The sequence below is a fragment of the Physella acuta genome, unplaced genomic scaffold, assembly GCF_028476545.2.
Source record: "Physella acuta isolate Inbredline_101_S28 unplaced genomic scaffold, ASM2847654v3 ptg000440l, whole genome shotgun sequence".
In the NCBI taxonomy this organism is placed as follows: Eukaryota; Metazoa; Mollusca; class Gastropoda; family Physidae; genus Physella; species Physella acuta.
The window spans coordinates 253362-268086 of NW_026731959.1; the positions used below are offsets into that span (position 1 = coordinate 253362).

General features: G+C 31.3%; 2 protein-coding genes across 2 annotated transcripts; one reads left to right on the plus strand and one right to left on the minus strand.

Moving 5' to 3' along the window:
* Window positions 1-3099: 3099 nt before the first annotated feature.
* LOC131943069 (ankyrin repeat domain-containing protein 50-like) lies at window positions 3100-9777 on the plus strand. The gene is made up of 2 exons (XM_059303079.1): window positions 3100-4732; window positions 9737-9777. Exons 1-2 carry the CDS (start codon window positions 3100-3102, stop codon window positions 9775-9777), a joined length of 1674 nt encoding a protein of 557 aa, XP_059159062.1.
* Window positions 9778-12211: 2434 nt separating this feature from the next.
* On the minus strand, window positions 12212-14389 carry LOC131943070 (ankyrin repeat domain-containing protein 50-like). The gene has a single exon (XM_059303080.1). The coding sequence runs from the start codon at window positions 14387-14389 to the stop codon at window positions 12212-12214; it is 2178 nt and encodes a 725-aa protein (XP_059159063.1).
* Window positions 14390-14725: the final 336 nt, after the last annotated feature.

Here is a 14725-nt window from a genome sequence, read left to right on the forward strand (position 1 = left end):
ACTTGATGCACAAATCTTGGTTTTCAAGAGAAACTGTTGATGCAAACTCGGACATGTTTTATTTTAACGTATACAGAGCACATTTATAAAGTATAATACTTGTAAGTATTATTTATATATGCTTTATTTTTTAATATTGATACACTCCGGTGCCTAAAAAAAAATCACTAGCTCGCTAATGGAACACAACATTGAGTATTGTCCCGCACACATTTGTAGCGTAAAAGATATTACTCAAAACTTCATGCTTTATTTAATAACTTCTATCCCTTTCTCAATCCTGGATCAGTCTGAGACTCAGACTCTGAGTAGAGCACGAATCTACTTATTTTGCATTATTGACATTGTTTAAAAATAAGTAATACAAGGTAGTAGTTCTACCTTTTTATTATGTATCGTTATAAAAGCGTATGTCACTAAAACCACGTAGGCTACTTTTGATAACTTTGCTGAATTTAATGTTTTAATATCACATTTTGAAATCGTTGAAGAACCGGACTTTGAATGACGCCGTTAACTTAAAACGAGTTGTGAGAATACAGGTGGTGGAAGCTTGGTACTAACTTTAACTCCGCAGAGTTTGGTGTTATTTTATCTATAATAATAGGTACGCTATTCAGTCTGTCACTGTGTCTGTCACTGTGTCTTGAACGCTGTAGTGAAAACAACGAAAGTAAAAACTTTCACAGTCAAACTAAATAAGAAACTTCCCATAAGAGTGACGTCACATGAACATATATGAAATTTTCAAAACTAAAACGAAATGCCACGCTAACAATGACGTCATCGATAATCGATAATAAAGACACTAACACTACAACCTAATTAATTGGTCTGATCTTAAAAGTAATCTGTTTTGAGAATTTCTTTTAGGCATCTCTTTGGGTAGAGAGACCCCCTTCCCACCGCCGAAGAACGTCTAACCCCCCTCACCTCCTACCACCGAAAAAACACAGCTTATATAGAAAATATATACTTTTACTAGTGTTAGCTCCACTCCCGGAAAATTTAATCCGCCCCCACCCAAAATAATTTTTAGTGCTCCCCCTTCCCCCCGTCCCGTCCCCCCCACCGGAGATAAAATGTCTGAAAAAACACAGTCTGCATGATTGAGGTTTAGCGGCCAAAAATATTAAAAGGTCTAGATTATAGAAGTAGGGTCTACCTTTAATGTGTATGATCTAGAAATGTGACCAGTGTTTATTTCAGATTTTTTTTTCATCCCGGAGGAGAAGAGGCACTTAAATTTTTTGGGAAAAGGGTTGGGGTGTGGACTAAATTCTCTGGGTATATTTTCTATATAAATTATTTTATCATTAGACGGGGCGATACCGTTCTTCGCGGGGCTCAGCAAATGCAAATAATACATTATTAAAACAAACACAGTTCTCTGAGTTAACATTAGTACTTTACTATTATAGACAGCTTTGACTAATAATATGGTCTTGTCTCTGGGTCTTCCTGTAGTTACCTGCCTCACAGCTACACATCAGCTACACGTCAGCTACACCCCAACCACTGAGTATATAAGGGGCGTAACTACGATATACACAATAACAAGGAATAACTAATACAATATAGAAACATCCTTAAATAAACCGCGAGTGATCTCCCCTAAACTTTCTCGAATAATCTTATATAACAAAACAGGGGATGGGAACTCTGGATATAGACATGAATTTTAATCCATTTAAAATACTTTAACTTTTTAAAAATAAAATAAAATCTCGTAGAAAAAAGAATTGCACACCAATGAACGCCAAATAAAATGTGCATAATAGTGCGCAATATTATTAGTACTTTATAAATTTACATGCATTTTTTGAGAAATTGGAAATAGCGTAAATTACTACTTCCGGTAAAAGGAAATTACTCAAAATTTGTTAGAAGGTAGAGAATGAGATCTTTTACTTGCATGTAAAATTTCATTTATCTATCTGAAATAGTACTCAAGTTATAGGCTTTTGAAAAATTCAAAGAAAAAAAGTACCACTTCCGGCTATCGGAAATCACTCAAAAATTGATACAGATCTACCGTTTTGATAAAATAATTATATATGAAATTTCATCAACCTAGCCGTAACGGTACTCAAGTTATCGTGTTTACAGACACACAGACACACAGACACACAGACATACACACAGACATACGGACAAGATTACAAAATTATGTTTTTCCGTATCAGTGAGGTGTAACACGTTGAGATTTCCAAAAATCTCGATTTTTTTTTTTGCACGATTACAATACTTTTTCTATACTTCGTAAATACGAGAAAGTAAAAAAAAAAACCTAACCGAATAATCTATTTCTGTTCCTTTCACCTACTCCGTCCATCAAAATCTAAATGAGAATTCTAATAAAAGGTTGACAACGTGTAGGTGTTTATGATTGGTTTTAAAGTCAATATGTTGAATATTTACTCAGGTGTGTCAAACGTGCGCCCGATGAAACTTCACTGCGGATAAACGGGTGATGTTTATGTGCAGCAGGCCTGTCCTTAAGCGAGGTCTAAACGACGAAACGGTGTCACCTGTGTGTTTGGTGAACCGGATCGTATTAGTTTTAAAAATAACTCTGTAACCTTCACATTTGTAATTTTTAAATGCGGTATTTGAATTTGTTGCGGTCTTTATATAAGAGTAAAAAAAACGGGTTCTGAGAAGATCGCTGATAAAAGGAGATTGTAAATTAGAACCACACTTATCCAACTCCAGTTTTTAAAGATGTTCACAAAACAGACTAAAGATGTTGTTTTTTTTTTAAATTAAACACTTGGTGAAATATAGCTTGCTCGTTCGTTCGTTCGTTCGTTCGTTCTTTCGTTCGTTCGTTCGTTCGTTCGTTCGTTCGTTCGTTCGTTCGTACGTTCGTTCGTTCGTTCGTTCGTTCGTTCGTTCGTTCGTTCGTTCGTTCGTTCGTTCGTTCGTTCGTTCGTTCGTTCGTTCGTTCGTTCGGTTTTGTTGTTGTATATTATAAAATAATATTTTTGCATTTTATGAATTGACTGTAGCTATTAGATTGTGTTTATATTATGTTCAAAGTTTTGTTGTTATCTTAATTTTTTATTTTAATTTTTAAGTGCTGGTAGACTCAACAAGATGACAACAGGCTTGAACAACGTTTTAGTACAGTGCTCACGCAAAGGAGAGATGAACAATGTAGAATATGTGATAAACGAAGGAGCTGATGTAAATTATAAGGAGAATGGAGTTTGGAGTGCATTGATGTATGCCTCTGCTGGTGGTTACGATAACGTTGTTCAACTACTAATTAAAAATAATGCTGATGTGAATGCCATGCAGTTAAATTCAGATAATCAATTGCTGGTGGCCGCTAAAAATGGGGACGAAAATGAAACTGCCAAACTAATAAACAATGGAGCCGATGTAAATAACGATAAATATACAAGCTGGAATGCTTTAATGTTAGCTTCGAAAAATGGACACGAAAATGTTGTACAACTCCTACTTGACAATGGAGCTGATGTAAATGCGAAAGCCATTAAGGGATGGAATGCATTAATGTCGGCTTCACAAAAGGGACACGAAAAAATTGTACAACTTCTAATTGATAAAGGGGCTAATGTAAATCAAAAAGTCAAAAGAGAATGGAACGCTTTAATGTTGGCCTCACTATACGGACACGAAAGTATCGTCAAACTTCTAATCCAAACTGGAGCAAAAATAGACAGACAGTGTGAAGAATCAAATGCTTTAATTTTGGCATTGAAATACAAACACGAAAAAGTTGTAAAACTGCTACTAGAGAGAGGAGCAGAAGTAAACATATCACACCGTAGGAATTGGAGTCCATTAATGCTGGCAGCTGAAGCCAGGCATGAAAATGTCGTCAAACATTTAATTAAATATGGGGCTGATGTAAACGCGGCGAGTGGCGAATTGGTGAACGCTTTAATTCTAGCATCTGAAAACGGATTGTATATGTCGGTGAAGGAACTGTTAAAACATAAAGCAAACGTTAACATTATTAAGTGTTTGGGAATAAATCCATTATTATTAGCTTCTTTGCTAGGTCATACACAAATTGTAGAATTACTTGCGGAGAGAGTAAATGATTTAAATCAAGAAATAAGCAAAGGATGGGATGCAATTATGATAGCTAGTATGAAAGGGCACGCAGAAGTTGTGGAACTGCTTCTCCATTGTGGAGCTGATGTGAATACGCTACGAAGTCAAAGGTGGGATGCATTTGCTTTGGCCAACTATAACAAGCATACTGTCATAGTTGATCTTTTTCAAACATTTAAAGATAAAATAAAAGCTGATAAACACCGCGGGAGAAATCCATTGATGTTAGCGTCATATATAGGACACGAAAAAGTTGTTCAAGTTATTTTAGAATATAAAGGAACAAATATTAATGCCGATGACAATGATGGTTGGACATCATTGATGATGGCATGTGAAAATGGGCACATAGACGTCGTCAGTTTATTCATGCTCAAACTTCAAAGGAAAAATTGGCATCCAAGTACAGTAAAAAAAAAGGAAAACTCTAATGCTACTAAAGCGTCTGAATATGGATTCAACAAATTACTGCAAGTGTTATTAGGCAGTCGTTGTGATATTGATGCTGCTAATAACGATGGGTGTACTGCTTTAATGATTGCCTCAGAAAAAGGACATTATGAAATTACAAAACTTCTTGTAGAATATGGATGTTCTATTAACATTAAAAATAAACAGGGATTAAATGCAATAGATATTGCTAGTAAGAAAAAACACGACAATATTATTAAACTACTTGAGGAAACAAAAACAAAGAGCAATCATGTATGTATTGTTACAATTATTTTTCTTTTGATAAATATTTATAATTTTAATAAAGAAATTCTCAAATGCAATAAAATATTGATTAAATTATAAATATATAAAAATTAATAGCTTTGGTTATTAGTAATGGATATCAATCAAACTTGACAGAGCCGGAATGAATATAACCATTTAAATATAATTGCACTTTTACAAATGAAAGATTGAAAGTTTGTATAAAACATGTATTTTTTATAAAGATTTTGTTGTTTCTTAATTTTTTTTTTAGTTTTCATTCATATTTCATCATTTCAGACACGTTCCATACTACCCTGGCATAAACTAACTGTCGACCGCATGAGAAACCTAATGAAGTACCATGAACAATATGATGAGACTTGCCTGAACGAAAAAGAAATTTACACGTTACGATCAGGATGCATATATTTGATACGATGCAAAATCTGCGACAAAAAATACGTTGGGAACACACAGAAACATATCTTACACAGAATAAACGAGCACATGCATTGCATAAATAAACCTCAAACTAAAGAAAAAAATACCAAACTGCTGTACCAACATTTTTGTAAGTGCGGGATAAACAAGTTCTTATTCTCCGTTTTAACAAAGTGTGGAGTTGGCAAGAAGATACGATCTATGGAGCAATCCTATATCGACAAATTACAAACACTAAAGCCACATGGTTTAAATATGATAAACGCTGTCAAGTAAGCTACACGTTTTTTTTTCTTTCAAAGAAGGGTACTGATATATAGTTAGGCTTTTTATGGTAGTGAAAGAAAAAGCTTCAAATTAAAGAAAATGTTGGATAAGATAAAATATATCTAGGTTACACAATATTTAAATACGTAATTTATAATATATATATATATATATATATATATATATTCCGACAAATACACAAATAAATAAGCGTAATTATCGATTACACAAATCAGAAGTTTCATATATTATTTGTTTTAGGTTTAGGGAGGAATTAAAAAACCCTAGTTGAATGTACTTAACATTTCAAAACAAAGAATTTTGCATTTTATCCTACGTAAATTGAAAAAACAACGGTTGATGTGCACATACTATCTATCGGACTAAACTTTATTTCACTAAGTCTCAGCTAAGATTTTCTTGCACTTTTATAAGCCTGTACAATTCGACCCTTGTCACGTCAATAGTAGCTGCGTGTGTGTCTTTACGCTACTTGTGGACCACACGAACTAGAACATGTAAGTGATTGTGTCTGTTTAAACGTAGAGTGAAATGTCTTGAAACTGTCCGCATTCAATGTTTAGGCAAACTACATTTTCGTAATGTTGCAGCTAGTGTCACACAATATTTTATCTACAATGTTTTCCTAACCATTACTGTTTTTTTTTCTTTTCATTATCAACGGATATAACTAAAAATGTTACGTGAAAATGTATCTCGACACTCGCTAAACCACACACAACAGTCAGCAAGTTAGATACGATCTACACCTTCCATGAATTCATTGTTAGAGTTTTTCCCTTGCACTCAAGAAGTGTTTTTTTTTTCGGGAATATTTTTGAGGCTTGTAAGGGCACCGATCTCCTATCGGAAACTTTCGTATTCCCCACCCCACCACCCTCGAAATGACATAGAAAAAAATATACTGCCTATATAAAATCAATGTATATAAATGAAACATCATTTCCTTTTTTTAAATCTCGTAACTAGCTTGATTATATAAACGTGTTCTCTTGTTTAGTTATTTTATAGTAATCCTTGTAAATGATTAAATTATTGTATTACTTACACACCTCATACACAGCGTCACGAATGTGCTTAAAATATGAATCAGAATAATAAATAGACAACGCAACCAACATGACCATTACATTCTATAATTTTCAAACAGTGAAGCCAAAAGAAAATCATATTTCAACAAACCCACATTCTCTCTACTTGCACTTCATAAAGCATTACTCGTATTCAAATTTATTTTGATTGTCTTCTTAATAATATATAATATTGATATATTTTGGGAAAAGCCCTTCGTGCAAATGTTATTTCAGGCATTTGTCGCATTCGGCCGTGTCATTTCGGGTTTGTCGCAGGCAGGCAAGCGTCTTTCGGGAAAACGTCCGGCTCCCTTGTAAATCTATTAGAAAAAGCGTACTGCCAAATTAAAGCTTTCGCACGAAATAATACATTGTAAGAGTTTATAAAATGAGTATATATTTTTTTTGGTATTACATGCTGACACCTTTCTGTTCAAATTCTTTCCAAAGCAAAAGAAAAACTAAATCAAGTAAAGCTAAATCAAGAAAAGCAAAAATCAAGAAAATTAAAATCAAGAAAAGCAAAAATCAAGAAAATTAAAATCAAGAAAAGCAAAAATCAAGAAAAGTCCAATCAAGAAAAGCAAAAAAAAGGAAAAGTAAAAACTGAGACCCATGGACCTGCTGTTTAAATTAAAAGGTTATTTTATTTAATCCAGCTTGAAACTTAAAAAATAAAACGTGATATAATTTTAATTGAATGTTTCTGATGTGAATGTATAAAATATATGATAGGTAATACACGTAAAGTTTCTTTTTGCTATTTATAAAATGTATATGCATAAAGTTCATACGATATAATTTTGCATTTACACAAATACTTTTGTACATTATCAATTAAAGAACTAAGTCCCTACTTTTTTATGAAGCAATGTGGTACAATGCAGATTAAGTTATTTGTTTGAGAAACATTGAATGGTAATGTCTTATGACTTACACAATGAATGTGACAGTTGTCATAAAACAATATTTATGAATAAAGATCCTCATAAAAACCGTATAACAACTAACATTCTAAAATATTTTTTTAAATAATATCAAATAAAAGCAAAATATGAATTAATATGTATCATGTAATCTACGTTTGTGCTGTTAGCCACTCGCTTGAATGATCCAAAAAATAATATTTTCCAATATCAACTTAAGGCAAAATAAAATGGCAGAAAATATATAATTATTTAAAACATCAAGTCTGTAAATAGCTTATTTTTACGTTAAAGAAATATGTTTTGTAAGCTAATCCCTATGCTCCTGGTGGAAATTAGCTAAATCCACTTGTAGAACTTTAGACATTCAATTGTATGAACATCATCTATTTCAATTTTAATTTAACAATCAAAATTGATTTTACTCTGTTTTCAAAGCTTTTAAAAAAAACGGTTGCATCCACTTATAGTCTTCAATTCCCTAATTTAATGCATTTTTTATTTAATTTGTTGAGAATGTTATTTGAAAATAAAGCATACTTGATAGTAATTATTTTCATATCTTTTGTAAAGAGAATGTTATTTGAAAATAAAGCATACTTGATAGTAATTATTTTCATACCTTTTTGTAAAGGTAGCGTTTTCTTTATAACATTTACATATAAATTATTTGATGCTATGTAAATTAATTGTTGAATCAATACAACCATTTTCCTTTGAAAAAACAAAAGCTATAAAATCATTGTTTTTTTTTTATTAATGTAAGTTTCTTTATGTGCCTAAGGGGAGATAACTCACTATAAAAATAATCAATTTCATTATTAAAACTGTTTTCCGTTTGTGTATAATACATTGTTTCCATTTCTCCGTCTGTTAAGAAGGGTGAACATTTTAAAGAATCAATAAAATAGTAAATTTCATATGTAGCAAGTAGCATGCACATCTCATTTAAAGTACATGTATTACTGCAGAAATTAGCATCCTGGTTTGCCATAGAACGAGATTATTTATTAATCATGGACTCCATTTCAGAGTTCTACCGCGATTGTAGCCATGAGCAATAACATAACTGAAAATACAAATTTAAGTTTATTTCTAAACCGTCACCTATTATGAAAACAATAATTGATACATAAATAAATGCATCGTATGTACAATATGATAATTTAAACATCAATGAGATTATAAGTAGACCTATACATAATGTTATAAGCCTTTGAAAATAGTACAATAGGTGATAAAGGGAAGAGTAAGATATACTTAAAAGAGATAGGCCTACATATGACAACTTAAAAAGAATATTTAGATACCAATGCTTAAAAAATGGTACGTATTTACATGAATCAATTAAAGTATATTAAAGATTGAAAAGAAATATAGCAATGGCGTCATTGATTGTAGGACGAAAATGGAATTATTCATCAAATGTCGTAAATGATACACAATACAAATAATAATTGCATTATCTTCAATAAAACTCGCTTCCCACATCTTCCAATTTTAGAATATGAAGAAACGAACCATTTCATTCAAATTTGATTTAGATTTATAGATCGACTTATCAAGACGTAAGCTATGAAATTTATACAATTTCCTCGGTCAAAACTAATAATAATTACTTTAAAAAATAACATAAATACCATAGAACAGCCCGGTTTATAACGCAATAATTTATGTTTCTTAATCAGTGTGTGTATTTAATGTAGTGTTGTGTTGACTAATATTGTATACAATTTGATTTTATTTTTTCTAATAGGTATTGGTAGCCTATGTTTTTTTAAATGTGTTGGATTTTTAGCTGTTTAGTCATTTCCTTGCTTTCTCACTAATATCGTTCAACGTGTAGTAAAGAACATTGCGTTTTGACCAAAAACTATTTTCTAAAATACTTTTCTTAAACAAGTATCACATTAAAAATATATAGACCGATAATTCACGTGTATCGGGTACCGTTGGATATTATTTAATAAATTACCCGATCTTGTTGCATTTGAAAATTACAATTAAATATGTAGAACTGTACATGTCTATCTTAAGAGAGTGATTATTTGCCCTGCTGTAGTACACTTGTCATAATATCCATTTTGGATTGCTTCTGTGATGTTTGAAATAGTTAAGGAACGTGATTCTAATGGACTTGAATCTATAAGAAAACCATAAACATATAAGTACACTCTTAAATGTGTTTGAATATGTATTTTCAACTATATTTTACAGGGCACATGAGGCTTGATATCTGGGGTAAGCCACTTATCTAAAAGAGACAACTCAAAGAAACATATCAGGCCTTGCATTTCAATTTTTGTTAGACAAAGTCTATGGAAGCAAATCCAAAAAGAAAAGCAGGCTAAAAATCGGAGTCAACGGCCTACATGGCACATAAACAGTGGACTCGTATACTAAATGGTGTTGGAGGAATCCCTTGCAATTTTAAAAATAAGAACGAAGAAGAAGAAACATATTTTTACAGTGTTTTAACATTTAGTCTTCTCAATACAATACGATAGTACATTTTTCAAAGAATGTATTTAAATCAATAAGAACAATGTAATATAAATAAATGTAAAATAGATAATAATATGCACGTTTAGACATTTAGACAATAATAAGGAAACATTAAACGTTAAATATTGATGCATTTACATTAAAACAATGCATACAATAATGTTAAAATATTTTTACACAAGCATGATCCATACGTTATTATATTTATAATGTTTTGGATTTTTCTTTAATTTTCATATTATGTTTCTAAATAGAAATGTTGCATCGCAATTATTTTGCACATGTTTGATTTTGAACATGGCTATAATCAATACCTTCCTTAACTTTTATAGCCAAAAGACTAAATGTGGTACAATATTTAAGTACTGAAATATGCAGATATAATTATATTTTTTTTCGTCAAACTCTGAAAATAATGAACACGTTTTATATTTTTTCAATGCATAGCTTATAACATTATTTACATTTACGTAACATTTAATAACATACCTCATTGTGTATTGTTTTTTAGCTCCACTGTTCTATTTTTGAAGAGTTTATGGCGTACCAAGTTATGTAAGTTCACAAAGCAAACGAATGCTTTTAGTTATTTTATGATAATTGCATTTTCCTTGATTATTAATTTGTTAGATATTGTGTAAAATAAGTACATTCATCGTGTGCAACATCACTGTAAAAAATTCAAATATTTAGATATTTTTAATCATTGAAATTGTTACTTCAACCCGGGACACGCATCGGAGGTTGACTCACTTAACTATAGAGGGTTATTGCATTTACGTTAAATTCAGTAATTACATTAAAAAAAATATTCTTATAATGTAGTAATGTTTCATATAACATAAGTTCGACCCAGTTAAAAATTTTACCTTCTCCAGCATCACTCTAGTGAAGTAAAACTGATCTGCTAAATTCTCCAAGATCCGCTTCAAATTTAACTTCACAACCCTGCTTTAATGTGTTTGAATCTAATACATCCGTTGTTTGCTCCAACCAGTCCACGCTAAAATTATATAAAAAAATATGATGCAAAATATTATGAATATGTGAAAAATAAGGAAACACAGAGAGTGATACATTGTAAGATATTATTTTTAATTTTTTTAAAGAAGAAAAAGAAGATAAAGAAACACTTGGAATTATGCATGTAATTATACCCTGTATTGATTTGACGTATGTTTTCAAAATAAATTATGTTTGAACTTCAGGCGTGTTGCCCATTAATAACTGTTTGTATAGCTGTTGTTGTAGATGTGACACCACGCCAAAGAAGTGGTAGAGATAAAATATTGATAACAAATTAAGTAGTGTTTTTTACCACCGCGCTAAAGAAAACCTACCCCTTATTGTGTAAAGAAAGCGTATCATGATAATATCAACAATAATTAACTTTGTTAAATAAGCTGTTTAATGTTTAAAATGTATCTAGCACCATTTTTACCAAAGAATAAGAAATGTACCTACTTGCGAGCCTTTCTCATGTTAAGACCATTCGGTTTCATTGTATTTAAATCGTCAATATATTTCTGCTCCCTGGTCAAAATATCATCATGCACCGCGCAGTGTTCAAGTATACAAAACCTGAAGTCTCTCTTCGTGTGAATTTTAGAAAAGTGTTGGTACACAAGTTCTCTTGTGTTACTAACAGATGCATTTTGTATCCTTTTCAAATGTTGGTTGATTCTGAATAATACGTTTTGTTTAGTACTCCCAACATACTTTTTACCGCATACTTGACAGTGTATTAGGTAAACCACATTTTCATTTTCAGAATTACAGATATTTTCTTTTACTTCACCCAGGTTTCCATACTGAGCATACTGAGCAAAAATCTTGTTTCTTTCTATCAGATTCAAACTATTATATTTGTGTACTTTGTATACAGAAATGTTGATTTCAAGTTCGTTTTTCAATAAATTAAATGTATATCGAGGTAAAAAAAAATATACATATAAATACATAGATTTTACACACACATATATATACATATAAATAATTATTTATACATATATATATATATATATATATATATATATATATATATATATATATATATATATATATATATATATATATATATATATGCATATATATTTGTGTGTGTACATGTATATTTTTCAAACGTGCTGTCAATTTTCTGTTGTTTTTTTTATCTAAGTTTCTTATGAATGAGTTATTTAAAAATATCTAAGTTACTTTACTCACATTTGAGAGATTGCATTGTTTCTCTTTCAGGTAATCCTTAATGTTTTCTTTTTGCGCAAAATCAAGTGCACTAAGACCATATTTTGTTGTAGTATTCACATCACACTCATTTTCTACAAGTATTTCAATTATATCAAGGTGACCATATTTCGTTGCTAACATAAGAGCAGTGCAACCATTTTTTTTATTCACTGCATTAACTTTACACAGATATTTTACTAATAATTCTACCACTGCTTTATGACCATTCTGGCAGGCTATCATTAATGAGTTGTATCCATGATGGTCCATCGCTTCTCCATCACTATGATTCTTCATAAGTAGCCTAACTACCTTCTTATGGCCATTCTGAGCGGCTAACATTAAGGCAGTCACTCCACCTCTTCCAACTGCATTAACATCTGATTTTTTGAGTAAAAGCTTTACACAACTGAGACGTCCATTTTTTGAGGCCAGCATCAAAGCGTTAAACCCATCTGTGTTGACATCATTGGCATTATCTATTTTCTCAATTATTTGGTGCACGATTTCGATGAGATCTTTTTCGGCAGCTAACATTAATGCATTCCATCTAATTTTATCAACTTTAACAATAGCTTCTAATTTTAACAATAGCTTTGAAGTAGGTAGATTTCCCATATAAATAGCTATCATTAAAGCATTCCATCCATTACTTTCAACGGCATTAATGTTAATATTTGTTATCAGTAGTTTTACAATATCTGTATGTCCTTCATGTGCTGCTAACATCAGACTATTGATTCCCTGTCTGTTAGCCGTGTTAACGATAATCTCAAATTGACGTAGAAGACGTTCTACTGTTGCCAAGTGTCCCCTCTGACAAGCCAACATTAGAGCACTAAACCCACAATAGTCCTTAACATTTACATTACATCCATTCTTGATTAAACTATTTACAATATCTGTGAAGCCATAAAAAGAGGCAATCATTAATGCACTGCGTCCCTCGTTGTTAACACAATTAAGGTCACACATGTTCGCTACTAAACATTCAATGGCATTTATGTTTTTGTTTTCTGCCGCTATCATTAAAGCGTTCATTCCATTAGTGTCACAATTATCTTTATCATTGCATTTTTCTAATAATATTTGCATAATATGTGTATTGCCTTTCTCGGCAGCAATCATTAGAGCATTGCGTCCTTGATTGTTCACTGCATTTAGATCTGTTTTTTTATTTACAAGGAATTCAAATGCATTTAGGTGGCCGTTTTCTGTCGCTAGCAATAATGCAGTCATTCCATTATTGTAACAAATATCATGGCATTTCTCTATTAATATTTCAATGATGCCTGTATGCCCGTTCTCAGCAGCTAACATTAATGCATTGCGTCCTTTGTTGTTTACAGCATTAAGATCACTTGTTTTCTCAACAAGAAGTTCAACTGTTTTTTGGTGTCCATTCTTTGAGGCAAACATCAGTGCATTCATTTCATTACAGGTGACGTCGTCAGCATTTGCTTCATGCAACAGTAATAATGCTACAACATCGGCATGTCCCTCAAGAGCAGCGTACATTAAAGCATTAGTGCCGTCCGGAATAAAAATGTTTTTAGAAATATTTGTATCCAGTAACAGATTTACAACTTTGACGTGTCCATTTTGAGACACTACTATCAACGCATGCGAACCATATTGATCCAGCAGATTAATATCTGCAATTATTAATATTTTAACTACTTGATCATGCCCCCTAGCTGATGCTAGCATAAACGCATTTGTTCCATCCTTTAGAACTCGATTAACAGAATAGTCTGAATCTATTAAAAAATTGACAACGTCAGTGTGTCCATCTTTTGCTGCTAACATCAATGGGTCCCATTCTTCAGAATACTTAATGGTCGAATGTCCAATTTTAATCAACATCTTGACAATTTCTAAATTGCCAAATTCTGAAGCTATCACCAATGCATCCCTACCTTTGTAGTCAACACTATACCAATCACTTCTTTCTTTTAATAATAAATCAACAATTTCTGAATGTCCATTTTTGGAAGCTACCATTAAGATAGTGCGTTTGTTTACGTCTGTTTTGTACACAATTGTCGGGTTTTTTTCAATAATTTGTTTGACTGTTTCAAGTGTTCCAGTTTTACAAGCCCATATTAATTTTCCCCATGTTTTTAAACTGGTGGCCATTTTAATTAAATTTATTCAATTTTTATAAGTATTTGAAAAACTTAGTTTTTTGAGTTTTTAGTTCTTGAATTTTTTGCTATTTTGATGCATTTTACTTTCTAGTTATATTCACTGCTTTCAAATTATGTTTTTATTACCTTATATAATTTAAAAATAGATAAATCGTTTTCATGTTGGGTTTTTTAATTTAACTATATATACATATATATATATATATATATATATATATATATATATAATTTTAAATCATATATTTAAAACATAGTCATTATTCTATACAAAGAGCCACAGCCTGCCTCACATATCAGATTATATCTGAAAAGAAAAATGAGATGC

Excerpts from the sequence above, each read along its gene's own strand:
- LOC131943069 (XM_059303079.1), top strand. The coding sequence starts at position 3,100 with ATGACAACAGGCTTGAACAACGTTTTAGTACAGTGCTCACGCAAAGGA. Across the intron at positions 4,733-9,736 it reads AAATGCAATAGATATTGCTA|GGCACATGAGGCTTGATATC; the intron begins GTAAGAAAAAAC and ends TATATTTTACAG.
- LOC131943070 (XM_059303080.1), bottom strand. The coding sequence starts at position 14,389 with ATGGCCACCAGTTTAAAAACATGGGGAAAATTAATATGGGCTTGTAAA.